General features: G+C 38.9%; 2 protein-coding genes across 6 annotated transcripts; one reads left to right on the top strand and one right to left on the bottom strand.

Moving 5' to 3' along the window:
- Positions 1–2,012: 2,012 nt before the first annotated feature.
- Positions 2,013–17,766, bottom strand: LOC129767585 (protein LSM14 homolog B). 5 transcript variants are annotated; one of them, XM_055768626.1, is made up of 9 exons: positions 17,626–17,766; positions 16,777–17,270; positions 12,213–12,557; positions 10,307–10,608; positions 10,103–10,225; positions 9,235–9,480; positions 8,549–8,781; positions 4,538–4,758; positions 2,013–4,466 (listed from the first exon to the last, which is right to left on the bottom strand). In XM_055768626.1, exons 2-9 carry the CDS (start codon positions 16,895–16,897, stop codon positions 4,459–4,461), a joined length of 1,599 nt encoding a protein of 532 aa, XP_055624601.1. In that variant the 5' UTR covers positions 16,898–17,270; positions 17,626–17,766; the 3' UTR covers positions 2,013–4,458. The 5 variants fall into 5 exon arrangements, with proteins under 5 accessions (XP_055624601.1, XP_055624603.1, XP_055624605.1 ...); XM_055768628.1 differs by having other exon boundaries at positions 9,262–9,480; XM_055768630.1 differs by having other exon boundaries at positions 9,262–9,369.
- A 3,459-nt stretch (positions 17,767–21,225) lies between these two features.
- On the top strand, positions 21,226–23,246 carry LOC129767511 (cytochrome c1, heme protein, mitochondrial). The gene is made up of 5 exons (XM_055768495.1): positions 21,226–21,398; positions 21,837–21,881; positions 21,999–22,280; positions 22,343–22,636; positions 22,703–23,246. The coding sequence occupies exons 1-5, from the start codon at positions 21,327–21,329 to the stop codon at positions 22,925–22,927; spliced, it is 918 nt and encodes a 305-aa protein (XP_055624470.1). The 5' UTR covers positions 21,226–21,326; the 3' UTR covers positions 22,928–23,246.
- The last annotated feature ends 1,674 nt before the right edge of the window (positions 23,247–24,920 follow it).

Here is a 24,920-nt window from a genome sequence, read left to right as displayed (position 1 = left end):
TTGATTTGCTGATATTTTGAATATAAAATAATAACTGTAAGGTTTTCCAACATTGCAGAGCTGGTTTTTGTAATTCGAACATTCGCAATTGGTGGACAATACCCGAATCAGGACGATAGTTACATCGAATAAGGCCATTGATATTTTATTTTTACGTAATAGATATTTTCAACGATATTTTTTTGAAGACATACTTTGAATGAAAGAATATATTTTGTATAATTTTGATATACGCCTAAAGAAAATCTTTAAGAAAAAAGCGTTTGGCAGAAAAACTCATCAGGTGTTTCATATGAAAATTATACTTATGATCGACGGTACTGACCAGTTTCTGTTCAAATAATTATATCAAACCTCATGTCCCGTATATCAAACCCAACGACTTATAACTAGCACGAGTTCTTTGTTCCAGCTTTTTATCTCATCAATTATAATTCCCTTAAGCATTGTGTACAAAAAACGAAAAAACAATTGTTTGTAAAACCTGTGTATTTCGACGTTATTTCACATTGGTCCGTAAATCGACCATGTATGGTGTGCTGGAACGTTTCCTCGAACGTACAACTGTTGTTAGGTAGATCAGAGGACGCTTCGTAGTGGAGCTTACGATCGAAAGCTGAGATTGAAGGTGTTGAGAACAAATTAGGTAAACCTGGAACTCTAGGACTACGACATTGCCAAAAAACATAACCCTAACCAAAGTACCATCCGGAGAATTCGTCGGCGAGAAAGTTATCGTTACTTCCGTGCCTGGAAGCAACCAAACAGGACGCTGTAGCAGAACCTGGTGGCGAAAGGGCGCGCTCGAAAGTTGTATAACAAGGTATAACAAGAAGTGCGAAAGATGCATGCTGATGGATGACGAAACGTACGTGAAGATGGAATTTGGACAGCTGCCAGGTTTGAAATTCTATAAGACCACTACCAGAAAAGATGTACCCAGCAGATTTAAATTCACTGTGGACAGAAAACCAAGGTTCTCGTCACAAACAAGTCAATGGATTCGAAAATGTTTAGGGAAGAGTGCCTGCTTGGTCAGAAGTTTTGGCCAGATCTGGCTAGCTGATCGAGAGGTGCTTCAGTGGTACCGTGACAATGGGGTCGATTACATTGAAAAATACCTCAATCGTCTTGGTTTCCATCTCTAATATTTTGTTTTGCGTTGTGTGTTTGTTCGGAAAGTTTTATCAACAAAAATACACATGGATGCGTTTCTATAGAGTCATGTATTTTTTAACTCTCGTTTGTTGGTTTCTTTTTTCATCTGAATATTTTTTTTCTCTTTTTTCAACCATATTTCATTATAATGTCTGATGTTTGCCTTCTAAAACAAAAGTTTGGATTCTATGGTCTCGTACTAGGTTCTCCCTTTTCCAGCATTTTCCCCACTACACCGATTATCCAATAAAAAAAAACTGCAATTCACCTGGTTATTGAAGCATTGACAGTAGCTGTGTTTTCCTATAGAGTGAGTGGTTCGGACTTGAAAAGTATCCACTTAAATGAAAATTTAGAAGATGCTTGAGATAAATTAGGATTAACATAAAACTTTATGTTATTTGATCTTTTTCTTGTTTATGATATTTTTTATTAAATCCAAAAATTAAAATTTGAAAATTGACTCTACTATGGTGATGATTCATTAAATAAATAGAAAAAAAGGAAGATGTTTTAATGTAGGAACATTCGGTGCCCTTTCCTCCACCCTGATTCTAACCGTGACAATTTTATGGAAGATATTACATCCGACGCTATTCCTATGTTCCTGTTTAATATAATAACGATTCAGAGTGTTTTCTCGGAGAGAAGCACGATTTTAAGAGCTGTTGTTGTTTTTTTTTATTCCCAATCGCGATAATATATGAACCGGGCACCATTCTTACGTTCATTCGAAATATAGTAGTTTTGTCACGTAGAACGCTGGTCAACTATGCTTGCCGCTGTATGCGGCATTCGGCATCTCGCGCTTTTTAATGATAAAATAACATCTACATCCGTTGTTCGCATATCTATTGGACCGAATTTGGCTTTGTTTTCATGTTCATTATATCGTTCTTCTAATGACGCGTTTGCTTCGCTGCATATTGTGGAAATCATATCGTATTTTCTCTCAGCAACATTGTTTATATTACACATATACGAATCCGATCTATACTTCTGTTTCCCTCGGGGTTACTATTTGTCCATATGTCGGGCTTGTTATAAAATAAGCTTTGTTCTGTTATCCTCTCGCCATTCCCCATCGTTCAGGATCTCCAATATGTTTAAGCTTATTCGTTCTCTCATTCGATCTTCTTTCACATCAGCATGGAAAACTAATATTATCCTATTCAATCCTTTCCCAATCACGACGGCACCTCATCCATACGGAACTTGTTAGTAAAAAGTCTCTCCCATCTTCCGTTATAAATTTATTATATAATGAAATAATGTGTATTTTCCTAAATCAGAAAAAAATCATTATCCACATATTTGACCATCTTCTTCCATTAACTGGATCCTTAGCATTATGACACTCCCATTATTCATTGAATCATCCCGAACATCACCCGCGTCAGCAGTTAGGAGCCCATTTATGGTGGGGGCGATTCGGGAATTTTAGCCAGCTTACAATTGTACTTCTATTCCTTGTATGTATCTGTGAGTTTAGATTCCACAAATTTCTACCATATATATGAACTAATAGTTAATAAGGGTGGTTTCATTCAAAGTCTCCTCAGGTCTATCGCCTCTTTACTCCCTATTTTCGATTTACACCATTTAGCTAATATTTACTGTATTTGGGAGCGGGCATTATCATATTTATGCGTGTGAATAGTTTCATCTCTCTTCCGATTTGGATGTATAAGTGTGAAGCTTTTTCTGAAATAACTGTCACCCTATTATTTCTTCTATCAAATATGATATATATAATTATTCAATATTATTCTCATAATTTTAATTGTTACATATCTTGTTCCATATCCCTTCATGTTACAATCTTTTCCAATGAAATGTTATGCGAGATTACGGGCCTACCTGTTGAAATAACATTCATTTTTTCTGCTCTGCACTATTTTGAAAGCTCACCGGATAAATACTAAATATTGCGATTCGCGAGAAAAAAATTGAGAACATCAACATAAATCAAATCTTATTGCTTTGTTTTTAATCGAAGCAAGCAATATATAGTTGTCTTTTTCCAGGAAAACATGCATTTTCATATTTAAAAACGGAAATTAAATTAAAAATAATACAGAAAAAGAGAACTTGTTAATAGCGAGAAGTTGTTCACGCACCGTTTGCTCCCTAGGTACTCTATAACGCACGATTAAAGGAAAGTTTCATTTCGGCTGCTTCCCCCGAACGTACGACCAAATTTCTAAATCCGGATCGCTTCGTGCTGAGACTCTCTGTTTCATCTCCCATCTCATTTCATTGTTTCCATCAATCGCTAAATAAATTCTTCATCATTTTCTTCATCGTTATCTTCACTCTTTTTAACTTCCTCCGCGGTAAGGTGAGTGAATATCTTATATTAGTTTGAAGCTTTGCATTGTAGCTTAGCTTATCAGTATTAATTTCCCACGATAAGTTGCTCGTTCATCTTCACTTCTTTCTACTCCGAATACAAATTCCGTTATTCCTGCGTTTGGTTTCGATCACTACGAGTTCTCCATTCATCATAAAAAAATCGAACGGCGAAATTCTATTTTTTTTCGAATTCTCTAATTACTGTACGCAACATCATTGTTCCTCTCCTCTAGCGTTGGGTTGTCCTCTATGCCACTACATTAAAAAATAGAAGATTTTCTGTTGCCAGCAATAGAAAACCAAACTTCACGTTGCACACCATCGAGCGGTATGGCTGAATCGAAGGGAAAGAAAACGATTTTAATAATGCCTTTTTACACGCAAGGTTGCCTCTGATGTTTTGTTTGCAAATTTGACATTTGGTGGGGACATCCACACACGTTCGATGTTATTCTCATATTCAGTTCCATTTGCTACAAACTGTTGACGGGCCGATTGTCTTGCATTTATTCCAGTCATCACTCTCCTTTACTGATCTGGCAAGAGGAGAACGATTCGTACTACTTAATATTGTGACTTTCACTCTTTGTTCGTAGAAACAAACGATTCTGTACATTTTCTCTCAAGTCCACTCAATTCAGTTAGTTGGTTTATGGCTGCTGTCGATGATCCTTCATATGAGGTGCTAGAGAGGGTAGTGAAGTGGCTAAGCTTTCCCTGATATAAGAGGACAACAATGTATGCGCGTTCGCTGGTGACTTCATAATCAATCTCTCTTTTCGTTCACTTCATTGTGTACTTCTATTTACATCTCAACCACAGGGACCATGACCATACCATGTGCTCGTTTTGTTTCGGTTGATCTTTCTTGTGATGGTAAGCTTAACGGAACTCTGGTCAGCTTTTTAAAAGTAAAAGTACATCTGTAGTTGGTGTTGTGTAGCATTATTTGCCTGGAACGAGTGGTGAAATTCATTATTTTCAATTTGTTTTTGCTATCAAGTTATGCTGGCACTATGCTTACCCGCTGCCACTTCTATAACAGCAGGTTGTTGCTGCTGGTTTAGGGATGGTTGCTGCTGTTGTTGTTGTTGCTGGTTGCGACCGTTGTTAATGTGGGGAATACCGTTGGACTGGTTGTTACGATTACCACTACGTCCTCGGTAGTTGTTACCCCCACGGTACTGATTATAGCCACGATAGTTATTCGGGCCACGGTTGTAATATCCGCCACGTCTGTTGTATCTGAAATGCAACGAAACAAGACATGTTGTAATTCCCATGAAATTATGATTCAATATTTTCTAATACAACATAAATAGTTCTATTATTCTAAATACCAGTTTCTCATGATTCCAATAAACATGTAATAAAATTCGTTAATTCAACACAGACAAAAATAAATTTGGCAATGACTTTTTTCAGTCTCAAAGTTACTGTTGGTCAACTTCAGCGGCCATTTTATTCCACGATCTCTTCATGTCTGTAGAATCCCGAGTCACTTTGGCACCAATTACGCAATTCCGCTTCACAATTGCCCAAAATTTGTCGATTGGGCGGAATTGGAGCTAATTGGGAGAATTGAGATATTTTTCAATGTAATCGATGCCATTGTCACGGGGTACCACTGAAGCACCCGTCGAATGTAGTGGTAGCTTACCAAATCTGGCCAAATCTTCATTGGACTTCATCTGCAGGCACTCTCTCCTATACAATTTCGAGTCCATTGTCTTGTTTGCGATGAAAACCTTGGTCACACTATGGCTTCCGTTGTATTTTTCACTAAAATGCATCCTCTGATCCATCAGAACAACAATTGAACGTTCACGAAAACGTTTCAGTACATCATACACACTCTTGACCACGCCAAAAGTTCAGAGCGTTCAAGCCATATTGCAGAGCATGTAATGCAAAAATACAAATTTCATATGGAAAATCCTGGTTGTGGGATATGGTTTTGAACATGAGACTATAATCAGCTTATTCAGAAAGCGCAATACACAGATAGATTGTTTTTATGGGGTCTCCAATGCTCTGATTAAAATTCGGGAACCTTTACCCAGGCCACCAAGTGGCCTTTGTTAAACCTGTGAGATTGACATGAAACTCTCTGTACCCATTCCGAGAATATTTTTTACACATTGAAAATGTGTACGTTATATCGAGTGAAGCTATATCGAGGGTAAGTTATATCGAAATTACCCTGCATATACAGTTGAAGGTTAGTGTTTTCGAATTTTTTTGTGAACGCATTATTGACCAAGCTGTGTTTTTTATAACGAAAGCCATTGGTGTAAGGGGCTGTCCACATATCACGTGGACAGCTTTAGTGGGTAGGGGGTAAGAAAATGTCCAGACTTGTCCACGGAGGGGAGGTATAGACTGAGTCAACGTGGACAGGAGGAATGTTTTGTTTTAAATACTATCACCTATGTATTCAAAATTAAATTAAACAATACATATTTGAGAATTTCAAACTCTCCGTATTTATCACTAAACGGATTGAGCCGACTGAGAGTGCTTTGTCTTGAACTGACTCTAATTCAGAAAGTGCACTACTTAGTATAGTTATGCTGCTCATTTGAAAGATAAGAAAATGCGTAGAATGCAGTTGTAAAATGGAACCATGTAACTTTTAGAGGTATGAAACTAAGCCTTCTGTCACGTCCGACTGCCCGCATAGACTCTTTATATCCCCTCCCAAAGTTTGCTCAATTTCAGCCTTTCTATATTAGCTAGTAGAAGAAAACACACTCATATAGGTTACCTAACGAGACGGCGTTTATTGACTCGGTTCTGACCTACTTCCCTAGCTCCTATTGGGTATTACAGTACTCACAGGTATATTCGGTATTGTGTCAGGGCCCGCCGCTGGACCAGTCCCCGACCGGAACGTAAAGCCTTTTATTTTGTGGCGTGTAGTGTTGTGGCTGCTGTATATGAACACTGGATTCGTGTAGTGTTTGTTGCCTGTGCGCCGTCCTTTTAATTCTAGCTAGCTCGTCTTTTATTTATTGAATTTTTATTTCGTTTCATTTGAGTTTATTTTTTTATCAATTGGGTGCATAATTTTATTTTTGTGTAAATGTCCCTAAATAGCTTATTTAATTTTCCTATAGGCAGGCGTGTGTTTTGTCTTCGTTTTCCCTATATTTTAATGCCTTGGGTAGAATAAAACCCCGAACAACATAAACGAACAGGTGACCTGTCACAAGAAGAAACTTAAAATTTTGTGTTTTTATGCTTTATAATTTTATTTTAAATTTGATTTTTCGATTTCCTTTACAAAAAATCCAAAAATCACCAAGCAAAAAAAAAGATCAGTACACCTAAGTTTTTTTTTTACGCGGGGGAAACGTACCTCGTAAAAACAACCGCTAATTGGAAAATTCACGTAAAAAAACATGTCACCTTATGATAGATATCAAATGGGACTATCCTTACGTAAATCGGAAATAAAAAGCTCGTAATTTTTTCCTGCAATTTCGTTGGTTACTGGTGGCTATAGTTCGGTTTTTCTCACGAATGAGGTCATCTGCTGCTGCTAAAAGATTCCCTTGTGATCTGTACACTCTACAGCCAATGCACGTGCAGTACTACTGTTGGACCGTCCAGAGCTAAGTAGACAGGAAAAGACGTTCACGAAGCGCTGCCCGTAAAAAAACCCGTCCAGTTGTACCGCCCGGTGAGCTCCCCGTTACCCAACACCTGAAATCCACGTAAGAATCGTGATAACGTGCGGCACTAATTTCCTTCATAAGCGCAAACCTCCGTTACATACACTAATTACCGTAATATGCTCTGAGGGAGTATAAAAGAGAAATGTGAGCTGAGGAAGAGATGTGATATTGCTCTGGTATTTACGCGGGTACCGCGTAAAAAAACCGCATTAATTGGAAAATTCGCGTAAAAAAAAACGGGTGAATTGGAAAATCCGCGTCAATTGGGAAATCCGCTTAAGAAAAACTTGTAAAAAAACACGCAAAAAAAACCGCGTAAAAGAGTTCAACCGGTCTGTACTATAAAAACTTTAAGGTCACCACAGCAGAAAAATACCGTCTTCGCGAAATCTGGTACACGGACGGCTCAAAAGGACCATTAGAAGTTGAATTTGGGGTAAGCGACGGTAATAACAGACTGACTTTAAGCAAAAAAGTTGCGGACATCGGCCAGGTCTTCTCGGGAGAGGTGGCTGGCATTTTCGAGACAACCACAATCCTACTTTCCAAGCCGCTGCTGGTCCCCTCCGATTCGGTGAATGCCATTGATGCTATCGGTGCGGCTAGGTTCAAACCCTCATGGGTACAGGCCATTAGGAAATATCTATTGCCCAACACTGTGTCCATGTGGGTTCCCGGACACAGCGACATCACAGGGATCGAAGCGGATTTGCCGGAATCGGTCACATCGAACCGTTTTCGCTCGGGAGGTGTCGCTTGACGACATGAAGTTGTAGACTATCAACTCCCTTCGGGCTTTTTCTTCCGAAAGGTGGTTCGCAAAGAGGGCAGTTTTTTGAATGCTTAAATGCAGGTTTCGAGGACGTTAAAATGATACGAGAACAACGAATCCTGTCCAGACTGAGGGCTGGTCGCTGACCGAACACGGTTCAACGGAGGACTTTTCCGTCTACTCTGCAACCTCTGACAAATTCACAACTCCGTCGAACATTTTCTCTGAGGTTGCCCAAAATATGGTAATCTGCAGAATCTCTATGGAATCAGCGGGAGTGTACGAGACATCTTAAGCGAGGTTTCAACGAGGGTAGCAGCGCTTTTCTGTTACTTAAAAAATGACTCTTTTTCAGGATTTAACGCGTGAACAATGGATCAACCACGAAGACCCTTGTTCCCTCCCCTCCACGATGAAGAGGAATAAGAGCATCTTCAACAGCACGACTTGCTCTCCATTGGCCTCGAGTCATGGTCCGAGGACATCCTTGTCATCTGATCCGGCAAGTGAGCAGCAAACGGAGAAGCACAGCCCAAGAGGCTGGAAGCCTCCCAAATAAAGAATTTAAAAAAATTACACTCACCCTCCACGTCTAGTCGAACCAACACCGAACGTCTCCGTGTTCAACTTGCGCTCCAGTCGCCAATCCGTGCGTTGCTGCTTGCCCTTGGCACGCTCGATCGCCTCACAGGAAATGTTGTCGAAGAACGACTTGGTTTTATCGTAACACGAAATATCCTCTTCTTCCTGCTCCTGTTCACCGGCACCGGTTTCGTTGCCAGAATCATCCTTCTTGTCGATACCATCGCTGGTCAGCTGTGACGTTAGTTAGAATTGTTCAAGAAGAAAAAAATCTCGATTAGCGCATGATCTTGAACAACCCCCAATAGACAGGGAGACGCGATTGAATCGAATAAGCAAGAATTTGGTTGAAGTGAAGATCTAAAAATATTGTTCCGGATGTGTTTGTGACGTTTGCTTATTCTTTCAATCTTCTAAACCTATCAAACCTTCCATTGTAGGTTTGCTATGTTTTAGTCACGGAAGTGGAACAGCAGTACTATAAAAAGGCAAACGAAATCCATCATCAAAATTGTTATGTAGAACTGTACGATGGATGCATTCTTGATGGAACAATGAATATTTATCACAATATATCTCGTTATTCGTTCAATGGTTAATGTGAATGTGCGTATGTGAGAGCAGCAAACGCTCCTCCAATGTGGGTGGTGTATGTCGCAAATAAAAAATTACAAAACAAAAAAATACCTGTTCCGGCTTGACTTCATCGCCCACCTTGAGTTTGGACAGTTGGGAACGCAGCTCCTCGAACTTGCTGTTGGCCTGCTCGAAATCGTAGTCATTTTCGAACTTGAGAGTATTCTTCGCACGGTTGCCGCTGCCCTGTTTTTGATTATTAGGCTTCTTGTTATTAGGATTGCTGTTATTAGGCTGTTTCTTATTATTGGTATCACTAGACGTAGCACTCTTTCGGCGAAAATGGTTGCTGGTGCCCTTTTGATTGAATTTAATTTCGAGAGACGAGGAAATGTTTCATTCCACAGACAAGGGACGCAAATTTAGATGTGGCGTTGGAAAATGGTCTCGGTTTTTTTGTTTTGTTTTATCAATCCAATACATGGTTTGGTGCGAATATACACATATGATAGTGCGGATCCAAAAAACGGAGAGAAGAGAAATAAAATAACGATTTCAGTTTTGTTTTCTATGGTGTGTCTAAAGGTTCTTTTTTCTCGATCTTGTGCGTTTCAGCTAATATTGCTGAAATTATCTATTGCACAAGTGCTAGTTTACATGCATAAAAAAGTGTACTGAAGGGATACGTGTTGTCATATTTGAATCACTGTGAGTCAAGTGTGTTCAGGAAATTAAATTTAATCAGAAGCCGATTCAACAATATATCGCGAGTGTACGATTACAGGTTTAGCTATGCTATCTTAAAACTAATATGACGAGCGAAGCTATAAATAACATAAATTGGAAATGGGATGTGGATGAATAATAATGTGTAAAATTAACAAATAATGTGAGAGAGATTGCGAGTGATAAAATCATAAATATAATAGATGTCTAATTTTTTCACTTTCTGCTAACTATGATATACATTTCACATTACCTGTGCTGGTCCTCCTCTACCTCGTGGACGACCACGCATATTATTGCCGTTATTCTGGTTATTGCCACGATTATTGTTCCACCCACGGTTCTGATTGACACCTCCTCCTTGTCTCTGTATATTCTACAATATGAAACAGAAACGTATAGTTATAAAAAACATCATGAACTACAGAACAAAGATATTTAGTCGTAAAAGGAGTACCTTGTTGAAATTCTCTTTCAATTGACCATCATTCTTGCCTGAGTCACGTCTCTCCCGTTGGTTGTTATTCCTTTGGCTATTATTTCGGTTGCGCTGATTGTTGCGCTCAAAACCAGATCCATCACCGCTATTACGGTTTACATCCCGATTATTGTTCTGCTGTGGACCTCCTTGCTGATGTTGGTTAGTTTGCACGCCCATGTCGACGGTTGGGCTCTTACGCGACATCAAATTGCTAGGCGTCGTCGAGCGGGATCCACCGGTACCACCGGGTCCACTACCCATCAAATCTAAAATCGATTCTATAGATTAGTCATCCCATCTGATCGATGACGCGGGTCTTCTGTAACTACTAATATTTCGATTTACATGAGAAGGGCGGTGTAATAAAATCAAACTCAAATACAGTATATTGTGAGTAGTAGCAAGCAGGCAGCAAAGCAAATAATTAGAAATATTACGAACAAATCCTAATACTACTTTGGAGCGAAGGGGCAAGAAGAAATTAAATGTAAAACATCGACCACTGATGTAAACGACATTGACGTTGATTATGGTAAAGATCAATAAAATGGTATTTAAGCTACGAATTTGGCTGATGCACTAAAAACAACTTACTGCAGAGTTTCGGTTATAAAATGAAGTCACTCAACCGTTCTTGTCTGAACATACCAGGTTCGTTAGGTTATTTGTACTTACTGCTGTTAGTTCTTAGTTTTCTAATTGTAGGCCTTATACTGAATCTCGTCGAAGAGCATTTGCATCCGAAGCACCGTTATTTGCTATTCAAACGGATCAGAAACCCAATTGAGCTTCGAACACAAACGCAATCCAAAGACATCCGGAATAAAGCTCTGTTCTTCTACTCTTCTACACATCAACTAGTCATTTACATTTTGTACATGCTATCGAAATGTCTACCCTTCTAAAGCTACACTGGAATCGAATCATCCTGCACTTTACTGCGTTGTCACTATTTTATCTTGTTAAACTGGTACTCTATGTCATTATCTTCCTACTGCGGAATTTGAACCCCTATAAAATTTAACTGTATCCCTTTGAGTGCTGAACTTCTATGCAATCAACACGGCTCGAACATAATTTGGATTTTAAAAAATATTTGGGTTATATCTCAAACCATGCGCGCACCCTATTCGATCCATTCCCAAAATCGCAAACAAACTATCCAGAATCCACTGTACCAAACACTACTCGTTCTGAAGAAATCAAAATGGACGAATGAGATGGGTGATTGAAATACCATACGGTGAATGAAACATGACTTTTGCAACAATGCAGCAAAATGGATGAAACATAAACTCTGAGTAGTATCCAAAAGTGAAACATTACTCAAGTAGTTCATTGCCAATTGTAATAGATGCATAAATGTTGGTGGAAATAATTGAAAGCTCTGTACAATAGGTAGAAAAAAGACCACACACTAAACTACATCTGCTGTTAAGAAAGCCAAACAATTATCATGATCGGATGTCAAAAATAATATCGGGATAAGATGTTTGTATGAGTAGTAGGGATACGAAACCCAAAAAATAAATCTGGCAAAAAAGGATGCTATTCCGGCGTTTACCGCGCATTTTCCCACCTTGATCTTTCAACTCATTGCCGATGATCACCGACGAAGACGACGATCCTAAATGCGGCCCTGTCCCAACAGCACAAGGTGGTGTCGACTGCGGCTGCTGTAGTGGCAGATCCGGACCCAACAGACTGGCCAACTCAGAGCCAGGCGCTTTGGCGGATCCGCCACCGACCACAATTGTGTTCCCACCCGGTTGTGCTTGTTGCTGTTGTGCTTGCTGCTGCTGCTGAGGCTGTGGTTGCATTTGATTGACCGGCCCACCAGGAGGGAATGGACTCTTACTAACCAAATCGTTCGATAGCATACCTCCGATATTGTTCAATCCACCGAAGGAGCTATACGGTTGGCCCATCGGCTGATGACCTGGCGGGGGACCACCCATCGGACCTGGAGCATTGGGTCCCATCTGGGGCAACATAAAGGCCTGCTGCGGCTGGAATCCGGGTTGACCCATTTTGTTCTGCATCGGCGGAAGCTGTGCGGATGGTGGTAAATGCATCTGCATTATGGCCGGATCGTTCGGCACCGGGTTGTTGTTGATCACCCGGATGTCCTTGATATCGGAACCACGGAATAGGATGTAGTCGTAGCATTGGTTCTGCGGCGCAATCGGAAATTGTGTCTCGCGGTCCTCCGTGCCATACGATTTCACTGCGAATGAAAATATTGATTAGAAATCATGAATTCAATTATGATTCAACAAAATCGTTTCAAATTAAGTACTTTAAGTATTATTTCTGATATGTTAACATCAGTGTTCGAGGATCGTCGAGGATATCCATCAAAATCGAATGATACACAATGTGTCATGCAAGTAACCTCTCACGAACATATAACCAAACACGAGTGGATCATTCAGATACTTGTATGAATGACAGTAATCAGTTGTGTTACACTAAATGATTAAACCAAGAGAGGAGCGAATATTGTTTGCATATTCGAGCTGTACCAAACATCGCACACCATTTTCGAAGCCTGCTTACAAGTTTGAACCGCATATATCGTCCCGTTCTACTATAGCGAAAACCACTGCACAGACAAGTGCAGAGCGAGAAATGATACAAGCAAAATTACGTCCTCATTGGATGGAGCGGTGTTGCTAGTAAAACTATGCGGTTTATATGAATATATAGTGCCAAAGAAAATGGCCATTCCGAATTTTCAAAGGGAACTTGATTAAAAGTGTTGATTCCCACGAAAAATTACCCTATGCAAAATATCAGCTCAATCGGACTTTATTTACTAGTGTCGCACAGCGGTCAAGTTTGTGTTTTTTGAAAACCGAAAAATCACCCAAGGGAGGAGTAAAGGAAATCGGGGTTTTCGAAAAAAAAAATTTGATGCCAAATGTCTTGAAATTGCATGAAACGTCGAGATCTAGTGTCATCTCAAAAAAAAAAATTGTCAAATATCGGCATTGTGGGACTTTTTTTGGAGTACGAAACGAAAAGTATGGTTTTGGGTTCCAATAAAATAATTATCTCGATTTTTCTTTCGGAACTTGCTACGAAATGTTGATTCTCATGATAGCTCATTCAGACTTCATTTACTGGTGTCACAAACATTAAAATTTGAGTTTCTTTCAAAAACAAAAATCACCGAAAATCGAGGTTTTCAAAAAAAAAGTTCGATGCCAAATGTCTTAAAATTGCATTAGTCGTCGAGATCTACAGTTATCTCGAAAATTTTTTGTCAAAAATTGACAAAATTTTTGACGAAAAAAAATTTTCTGCAATTTTTGACGATTTTTTTTTTTTTGATAACTGTAAATTTCGACGTGTCATGTAATTGTGAGACATTTGGCATATTTTTTTTAAACCCCGATTTCCGGTGATTTTTCGGTTTTCAAAAAACTCAATGTTTTACGTCTGTGGCACTAATAAATGAAGTTCAAATGAGCTAATAATTTGCAAAGGCTATATTATCGTTCAAATCAACATTTTGCAGCAAGTTCAGAATGGAAAATCGAGATAACTATTTTTATTGGTACCTAAAACCATACAATCGTTTCGTATTCTGAAAAAACAAGTCCAAGTGTCGATTTTTGACATAAAAAAATTTCGAGATGACACTAGATATCGACGTTTCGTGCAATTTTAAGACAAAAATTTCCGATTACTCCCCTGGCCATCTGGAGAACACCTTTCTAACAATTAACCCTATCAATACGGCAGTGTCCTCCGTCAAAGTGCTACCGCTGTTCGGAGCACTGCACCGAAAAGTATGCACATCGCGCTGGTGTGATCGATGTGCATTATGACTTTCATGTCGTCTAAAAACGACGCTCGTACACACAGCTCATCACGCGGATGTCGTCTATAGACGACACTCGTAGCGAAAGGGTAAATCGATTTTTCGTCTGCTCCAACGAAATACATATAAGTTTTGGGCTAGTTTTGGTGCCTCGGCATGTCGTATTATGAGTAACTTACTGTACTTTTTATGTCAACATATCTCTCAGTTCCAAATTTCGGAGTGAGAATCATTCGCGACTAGCTGAGAGAAATAATCTATATATTATTTTTGTTTAATAAGATCGGGACTACGGGGTTTAAGCATTAAATAATTGAATTCAATGATTTTCATTGAATTTTTCAAAACTTAGAACTGATTCTAGGCATGCTGATTCGAAAGAGGGCATTGCAATTTAAAATTGTTGTAGGGGGCGACTCCATGAATAACATTAAACAAATCATTCGTTTGACATTTGACGAGACGGTGCTGTTGCAAGCATTGACTGCATATGTGAATTGGTGGAGACGTTGACGGAACGTGGAGGTTCTTTTCCGTAACGTTTTATGTGAATCGCACAATATTCGGTGATTCACCTCAGCCACCGTAGCAAGAAATCATACTAAATACTGTACTCAACGATATAATAGTTTACATTTTTTATAAACGAATTTTTATGTCTAGTGAACTTTTTCACGAATTTATAACAAGTTTCTATGAATAATAGGTAACGGTTCTCGGTATGAACAAAATATTTATTGCGTGGATAGATAAGAGGATCTCTTTCCAGGGAAAATAATTCCGACCGTAAAGGGTTAAAGAATCCATAACGACTCCGGCAAAATGCCGAAATTCCAATGTATTTCAAAACAATTTATTATGTGGTTTTTAAGCCTCTCAATTCTTTTTTTTATCTCACGTATTTCGACATGCGACGATATCCTTGGGTAACCTGAGAACAACTCGTGATTCACCGCATCGCGCTTTATTGGATATTCCACATAATTAAGCAGTGTATGGCGAAAACCATCTATCCCGAGAAAGTGACCGAAAGAGTATACTACAATCAAACTTCTTGTTGACAACTCCCAATTTAGAGCAACAAGAGATACCGGATAGTGCAGTACTATTTCATCATTGTAACCTTTTGTGCTATTAAATCCATAACAGAAAAAACTGCTCAATATTCTTTGCAGAAAGCTTGATACTCTAATCATGGATATTCATTCTATACGTAAAATTTATTCATAATTCATAATTTTTATGTAAAAAATTGTCGATTAATCCCCAAAATGTAATCCTTGATTTGCTTCATGAACATATGCAGTTTCTCCCAGTTTCGTATTCGCAAATAAAGAACCAAATATCCGGCTATCTGGCCTCGAGGCTTGCTGGATATCCTGCCAAACTACTGTCCGTTTCATCACTACATATTACTTAATTTTGGTAGAAATGGATTATCAACAAGTTCGGACCTAGATCAAAGTCACAGTTTATAATTACGTTACGGTTGACACCATCTAGATTGCAGACAAAGATGGCAGGAAGAATGAAGACAACCATATGGAAACCGTGTATTTGGTTATGGAAAACAACCCATTGTAAGCAAGCAATAAGGTTTCAGTACACTGTAGATGACATCCAGAAATTTTGTTTGGGCTTCCTTCGGAGATTGATCGATTTATGATTAAAATTTGTGTGGTAGCTTTGAAAAGAAATGAGGTAATTTTTCTCCAAGCAGTAGCAATCATGTTCAATAACAATTTATTTCTCTAAATAGATCAAAGAAGGTTATACAGCTCTAGATGAAAGAATCGAAATATCGGCCCTTATCGCCACTTGATTATCAAGATTCAACATTATTGTCTGTGCATTGGCGCAATTGAGCAATAATAGAATGAGCAACAGCAAAAATCTAAATGAAATGTTAAAATTGTAAGATAGGTATAAAACTATACTCTGAATTACATTGAGCGGCGAACTTAAACTACACGTGCTCCGCAATACCGAACGGCTGAGAAGTCTATTCGCGTTATCAAGATTCTTGTTTGCTGAGCCGGCTATAAACATTCTACTCTGAATTCTTCCCCAGTACGTTATGGTCTACTATCAAACAAATCTCTCAATCCAAACAATCGTACAAAATATGCTGCTATTAAAATTCGGCTAAGTTTCTGACTGTTTTGGTTAAACCTGAATTAACAAACAAAAAACATTTTAAACACGTAATGAGGTTGTACATTTTGTTTCGTAAAAAAAAGCACAACCACACCAACACAGACATAAAAACTGTCTACCCAATGTGTAAATCGCTTAACCAATCGAAACCTTTCGCTGCACTAAAGAAAATCCTTTTCGAGTGCGACAAGAACATTTTTTCCTTCAAAACAGTCTGTCCTTCACAAGAGAATTTTAACTTTCTCATTTCTACGAGCCAAAGTAGGCAATTATGAGCCAAACGAGAATGAGGTTAGATTAATTCCTCTTGTCGCTCTACCATTGGCCTACACAAAAAAAAAACTCGAGTATTAAACCAGATGACGAAAAAGAAGCTTTCAAACAATGGCTTTTTTCAAAAAGGTAACAAACAAAAGAAGTTTTTGACCTATTCTATCGATTCCAGCGGTGTGATATTTACCTCGCGCTAGAGCAATCGTGCAACGATCCGGATCCACGGTAAATAGCAGTCCCTCATAGCGGATGTCGGCTTTCGAAATGAGCGATATGCAGGAGCCAATCTCGGGCATTGGACAGCTCATTTTGGCTTCGAGTAATTTGAGCTGCCTTTAGCACATATAAAACTTCCAGAAGGTATCCAATGTCTGCAAACTGGCTGGCTGATGGTGATGATTCTGCAGACGATGAAATAATTTCGCGATAAACGCGATCACATACGACGGGAAAAGTATTGAAGGAAATTTTCCTCCTAACCACCACTACTCGGCACAGACACGATTAATACGCTTTCACTCCGAGAAGAGATCCTTCTTCAGCACTTTATGGCGTACGAATGCGAACGTACGATGAAACAAGCGCTCGAGGCAGCAGGCTACGATTCAAAGATGGACGGCGAAACTTCTGCTGTTAGTATTGTTCCGCTGATGATGATGATTGCAACGGCAGCACACACAGCTGGAAATATAGTGTTGCCAACGTGAATTCATAGTAAATGTAAGTTGGTTGGAATGTTTAACTGTATCAGTTACTACTACTTTGCGATAAATAGATGAACATTAACATAAAACTGATTTGAAAAAAAAAATCATTCAAACTGTACAAATATTATTTTCCAACACTCGAGTCTCTGAAGAATCACATTTTCAAATCAAGAATGTTGGCAACACTAGCGATATGTTCAAATGTGTAAGTGAAACCGCACAATGTACAGCCACCATCGAAAAGAAATTCGCAAGAGGGCAGCAGAAGTCAAAACAGGAAAACACTGGTAACGGGACATTAGTGAACGGGTTTCTGTACCATCACATACCGCACTAAATCCGAAATCAAAACATTTGACTACCAATAAACTAGTTGAATGTTTATTTTAACAGAAAAGTGGCGACGGAAGATAATTCCATATGAAAACAGCGGAAAAATATATCCGTACGCGTACACATGAAAACTACCTGAAGTTGGCTGCGGTGGATAACATGCCATCCTTTTTTTGCTGGTCATGCTTTGATCGATTTCCAATGATGATGACGAGTCAAAATGGCGCACAGGAAAGTTTGATCGATTATGTACGAATTGTCTGACAGAAGTGTCAAATGTCACATTTTTTCCAGAGGTAGGTAGACTCGTATGATTTGATTGTATTGTTTAAAATTAAAATGCTAAATTTGGATGTTAATTTAAAGTTACTATTGCAACACTATGAACGCGGTGGCCGTACACTATTTGTCCGGAGGTCAAATATTTGGCACTTTTTGACAGATAAAGTTTGGTTTGAAATTTGTATAAAGACTATTTTATTTGCCATTCTTTAATTATTCTAATTGGCAAACAATGTCAAACATCGAAAAAAATCGACTTAAATACTCTAGGTAACCTGACCATGTATCGACAGATTCGAAGAACAGACCGAAAAAATATTTTAGGCATCCATTAACTGAATATTTGCTTGTTGTATTTTGTGTCGAATATTATTGATCAGTACACGTTGATCAAACTGTCAAAAAGTGTCAAATATTCGGCATCGATCAAACAGTGTATGAGCTCTCTTACAAACGCTAATTTGTTTTCTACTCTCAATTATCAGCAATGGCAAACAATATCAAACATGGAATAAAATCGACTGAAATATTGAAGGTAACCTAACCATGTATCGACAGATTCTAAGAACAGTCCGAAAAAATATTTTAGGCACCCAACTTTTGAATATTTGTTTGTCGTGTTTTGTGTTGGGTTTTCTTCAAGCAAATAATTCCCCCTCTGCTTCCTCTCGTACTGATTTCATATACCGCTCCCCTAACCAACTTAGTGACGAAACGGCCTCATTTATCTATATAATTGGGTTGCCAGATGTGTTAGTAAGCGCATAACCCTAGAAAGATATAGTCTGCTTTGAGCTGTCTTCATACTGTAGTATTCTTCTTTGCCCGTAAATCAATGTTGTGATGAACAAAATTTTTTAAATATTGAAGTTGTGAGAGAAAAAAATTAATTACCTTGTGTTCTACAATCACATCGTTGTTAGTTCAATTGGATTTCACGTTTGCGGAACTAAGCTTCTTGTTCCGTTTGTGTGAAGAGAAAATGGTAATAGATTCTCAGGTGGATTCGCTTTGAAAAAAAATTATGAATAAAAATTTACATTTCTGTATCGAACGTGTATTTCATGTAACGGAGAAACATGTTATTTGCAAATGGATCAAGAATCTTGAGCGAAACGAAACGCAATTTTGCATTTTGAAATCCGTTCGACTCAAATCCATTCGAGTTGTGCAAATGTCGCAACCTTGCCGCGCAATTTGACATTGACGACATTGAGTTTCGTATTCAATTTTTGTGATGCAAAAATGGAATAGCGGAATAAACACGCTTTTAGAATAGAAATTTTGGATGAAAATTAACTTTTCAGTATCAAATAGGTAATAGAGTAACATAGAAAACGTAACATAGTTTCTGTAAGTCTTTGGTTTTATATTCTTATATAAGGTACACCGGGGCAGGTTGAAACGATTTTTTCGAGGTTCAACTTGAAATCACTAAATTAATTTGTTTGCAGCATATACAAGGTATGACAGATGACTTTCGATAAAAAAATATTGAGATTCATCCTAGATGTTCCGAAAATTTTTTATGTTGGAAATATTTAGTTTTCATATCCATTGTTTCAACTTGTCCCGTAGAGCGGGGTAAATTGAAACGCGAACTATCATAAGTTTAATGTTCGGCTTTGCTTCTAGAGCTATCTACAACTGATTTATCGAACACTAAATTGAAGGAATTACAGATAAACATTGGGAAAAAAAAAGTTTTGGTGCACATGAGATGGGATTAGTCTGATACACGCAAAATGGACACTACATACTAGGAAATAATATACGAAAAATAACATCAAGCATACTATTTTAGACACTTTCTTATTAAATTAGAGCCACTCAAAAATGCTACTCATTAGGTTTAAGGGATCATTCAAATATGTAAATATTACGTAACGGACTCAGAAAGGGAGGACGGGATGCCTTGTGGAATTTTGTTTAGAAATAAATCCAAGTAAGTCTCAGCATTTTTATGCAAATGACCATTTGTTACATGTTATGGAGGGAAGAGGGAGTCGAAAATAGTAAAAAATGTGTTTCGTAATATTTGAATGACTCCTAGTTGTAAAATTGAGAGCCCCGCAGACTGCAGACTGATTTGTCGGCCGATAGTTTGGTCGGCTTCTTAATCAGTATGGAGAGGTATGCATGTGCGCACATTACGCCGATTCAGTTGGATCATTTTTTGCACCAGAAGGCAGACCCGACCAAAATGTAGGTTGACAGAAAGTCTGTAGTATTCGGGGGTTCTAACAAATTTGACTTCTCATGAGGAACTGAGGAATACTGAGGAACGAAATATGAATGATTCTAAATTTTTGAATTTATCATTCATTCATACAGCAATCACAGACAAATAACGTCCGGCATATGCAAAAAAGTTTAAAAAATAGTCGATTTTCAATGGTTTCAACTTACTCCAGGGTTGAAGAAAAAAACATGGGATCAGTAGAAATGCTCAGAGCTAAAAAGAATTCTCAGTTTAGTTTTCAAATTATCACTATTTGATTACCTGACGCTATATTTATTATTTGATTCTCGCGACATTTTTGAAAAAATCAGTATTCCGGACCGATTGAGTCAACTGTCTTCGAGCCTGTACACATGATAGAGATTAAATTCTATCACAAATGCGGATGGATTATTTAAACTTTTGTTTTGCGTCAAGCCAACGACGACGGCCTTAAACGGATAAACGACAATATTTTTAAAATTGGCTACACCTAGGAGGCGCTGCGGTGAAAGTGATGATGGTTTCATATTTTGCAATGTGAGATCATGGAACGTTTGTAGTTTTTTCCATAAATTACAATGTTATAATCATAAAACATCGTTTGACTACGATGAGTTTGGAAGAAATTTAATTCTGCGCAATTTTATATTTAACATGTTATTTTCCTACCACTTTCAGTAGTGAAAACTGTATAAATATTGACAATGGTTGAATCAAAGAAGGAAATTCGAGAGCACAATCAAAAACAGCTAGAAAAATGCATGGTTTCTGCATGTGAGTACTACCTTGGAAAGTCCGGAAGTGAAAAATACGTGATTTGTTTTTGAGTTTTAGGTTACATTAGCATCATTTTATTAGTTCAAAAACAAAATCCAGATGTCTCACCGATCGTTTACGTTTTGCGCTAGATTGCCAATACTATGAACCTTCCAGAAAATCCCTTTTTCTCATTATTATGGTAGTTTAAATTGCAGTGTGACAGATTAACATTTGTTTTTCCCACCAAGACGAGCAGCAGTATTTTTATACACACCCTGATATTCGCGTCTATTCCATGTCAGCGTGACAATGTTTTCGTTTTTTTCCTCAACACAACGAAAAGTCGACTGCACGTTGACAGCTTTTTGTGAGTGAGGAAAAAGACGACCATCAACGCGAGAGATCCTTCACTTTTCCCCATCGCAGTCCATCATGGCGGCTTTCGTAGGAAGAATTTGTGGATCCAGCTTATTTAGCACGAAAAGTGGAGTTACCTTGCAAAAGGTCGGTATGGTCCGTCTGCGGCAGCCAATCTAGTAATCTTCCGTTTAGGTGAAGAGCGGAAGAAAATTCCACAACGCTGCCCTGTCGTTTTTTTGCATCAAGTTTGATTGTGTAATCGGGAGACAGAGTGCAGTGCTCGATGTAGGGCGATTATGAAAATCTGGTTATATTGTATCAGCTGTTGAAAATAGGATTTGGATACATTGTAGAATTGAAGTTATTTGCAAGCTTCATTCATCGTTTCTGTTTTATACATAACAGCAAAACATACATAATAGGTGCATTTACGTTCATGAAGATTGTTTTCAACGGGATTATGTAACCGGATTTTTGTGTAGTACGGGATTAAAATTCCGCGGTGCGATCGTCAAGCGCGATTTCTCCTGCACAGAAGATGAGGTAAATTTTATATAAATAAAGATATTCTTACCATTGTAGGTGAGGAATGCCTCGACAAGCCGAGCCTGGACGAAAAGTCAGAAGGTGAGTTGAACAGTTGTCAAATCAAACCCTAAATTAAATCGGATAGATCGATTTGTTTCGGCACTTGCGTTCATATGTCCACTAACCATTTGAAATATTTTCCTCACTTTTATACAGCTAGCGACCGTTAGCGGTGTCATTGTGGGAGGAGCAGGAGCTTTATTGTACGCTCTGGAACAGTCCGTATCGGCGTCTGGAACCGAGGTGCATCCAACAGAACTACCATGGAACCACAAAGGTTTGTTCAATTCCTTGGACGCTGCATCGGTTCGCCGCGGTTACGAGGTGTACAAGCAGGTTTGCGCTGCTTGTCATTCGATGCAATACATTGCCTATCGTAATCTGGTCAATGTGACACATACGGAAGCCGAAGCGAAGGCTGAGGCGGCCGAGATACAGGTACATTTCGAGTAATATGTTGTTTTATTCAATGAATTGATTTTAACCTATTTTTTAAATAGGTTCGTGATGGCCCCGATGACACCGGTAACTATTTCATGCGTCCAGGCAAGCTGTCGGATTATTTTCCAAGTCCGTATCCGAACGAAGAGGCGGCTCGTGCTGCCAACAATGGTGCTTACCCACCGGATCTTAGTTACATTGCGCTGGCTCGTCACGGCGGGGAAGATTATCTGTTCGCGCTGTTAACCGGTTACTGTGATGCTCCAGCCGGTATTGTACTGCGTGAAGGGCAGTATTACAATCCATATTTTCCAGGAGGCGCTATTTCAATGGCCCAAGCACTGTACACCGAGGTATTTGTTTCAAATCCAATCCATAACACTCGATTCCATCGCACCCTTGCCCATATTCAATTACAGGCCGCGGAGTACAGCGATGGAACCCCACCCTCCGCCAGTCAGCTGGCCAAGGATGTTTCCACGTTCCTGGTGTGGGCCTCCGATCCGTGCCATGACGAGCGCAAGCGTATGGGCATTAAATCGCTGGGCATTTTCCTGGTTCTAGGTTCATTGGCTTACTACCTGAAGCGATATAAGTGGGCTGCACTCAAAACTAGGAAAATTTCCTTCTATCCAAAGAAGTAAACAAGACCTGGCAGCATGTGTGGGCATCGAAAGAAGTAAAACAACCACTTCGTTCCATCATCGTCGGAATCGTGAAGAAAACAACAACAAAAAAAAACAGCACACTAACTTATCACTGCAACCACATTTACGGAAACCAAAACTGCTGCTAAATAATTGTACAACAGATTAAAGACCGAATAAAATGCCATCACATTTAAAACTGCTGAAAACCCTGCGTTAGAACAGAGATTGTGGGGGTGGGGGAGAAAACCAGTACTGTATTCGCCTCAGCGAGGAAGAAAATAAAGCAAAGTTTTAGTGTTATTTAAATCCGAAACATGTTTTTTTTCTTTCGTTACTGATGATAGTAAAAATGTCACAAATGCGAACCCGCCTCGAATTGAATATTAGAAAATCTGTTGCGTGCATTTGTTTGGCTCATCACTGATGAACGAGAAGTTTCAGTGTATTCCCAAGCCTGGAGATTCTCACACGAAACACTCGAATTGTGTGATAAGCGGCCCATAGACGTTCAATATGGCACAATCATTTTGGTTTGAGCAATATAATTGTTCGTCTAGGGGCAATAATGAAGCCCCTAAACCAGGGATTCTGCTGGCTAAAATTTTTGTGGAAAGTATTATTGTTGAAACTTGTATTAATAATTATTAATTAAACTTCATATTTTCTGAATTTTATGTCTATTTATTGACGAGAAAATGATATCAAGATTACTCACTTGACCAACCACAAAGTTTTTGGGGGTCGATGGTACATCATTCTGGAAAAGGGTTCTCTTGCCCAAAATAGCTTGAGAGTTCCTGCCCTAGACGAACAATTTTATTGTATGAATCAAAATATTGCGCAATAATATTGAACGTCTATTGGCCGCTATAGGGCTAATTGTTGATGTTATCTTTGACTCACGGCGAATCAAGTTGGAGACACTACCCGTATGTATAGAAAGGGCAAATGCGGTGAAAACAACTGGGAGAGCAGAAATTGCTTGTGCCCATCGACCAATCAGAACGCGGGATTTTCGTATAAATAATGCCCAACCCTTTCACGTACAACATCGAGTCTCAGTACGAAGGCTACGAATTAAAATTAAAATATTAGGGGTCTTCGTAGCCTAATAGGTTGCGTGTCCGCTACTAAGCGAACGATCATGAGCTTATAACTCAGGGCCCCTCAACTGACCATCTTAGTGTGTTATCCTAGCTACTATGTCCACGCAACGATCATCATGTGTCGGTAATCCTAGTCCCTTGCCGCTCACATTTTCGGTCTGCTGCATCGTTAATTGGCACTATTAATAACGCAACAAAGGAAGCCTCATATCAACAGTCTCGCTGTGAACAGCCCAATTGAGAACGTTTGCGTTTGCATTTGGTCAACTCTTTCGAAAATCAATCGTACGAGAAGGTATTAAGGCCGCCATCATTTTTTTTTATATCATCGAGGCATTGCCGGAGCCGCAGTTAATCTTAGGTGACTTGCACTCCCATGGAACAGCATGGGGGTCTCTCTATGATGACAACCATGGTTGTCATGGTTGTCATCATAGAGATGGTTGTCATGGTTGTTTTGGTTGTCATCATAGAGAGACCCCCATGCTGTTCCATGGGAGTTGAAGTCACCTAAGATTAGCCGCGGCTCCGGCAATGCCTCGATGTTATAAAAAAAAGATTGATTTATCATCTGTGCGAGCACTTTCAAATGATAATTTTGAATACTTGGGAAGCATCTAGGATAGCCAATCCCCCTGCTTGGGCAAACATGCTAGACATATTTCTCTGGGATTCTTCGTTATCCCTGGATTGCACTTGGAAGGTAATACAAGATCCCCACGGTAGTGATCACCTACCAATAACTTTATTGATCGCCAATAAATCAAGATCTCGTGAGTAATTCGATATTACGTATGACCTCACGAAAAATATTGTAAAGAATAAAATTTTGCGGAAATAATATCTGAAGCAATCGTTTCAATCGTTCCCCTAGAAGAATA

Source organism: Toxorhynchites rutilus, chromosome 2, assembly GCF_029784135.1.
Source record: "Toxorhynchites rutilus septentrionalis strain SRP chromosome 2, ASM2978413v1, whole genome shotgun sequence".
Classification (NCBI taxonomy): domain Eukaryota; kingdom Metazoa; phylum Arthropoda; class Insecta; order Diptera; family Culicidae; genus Toxorhynchites; species Toxorhynchites rutilus.
This window is presented reverse-complemented; position numbering and strand designations above follow the sequence as displayed.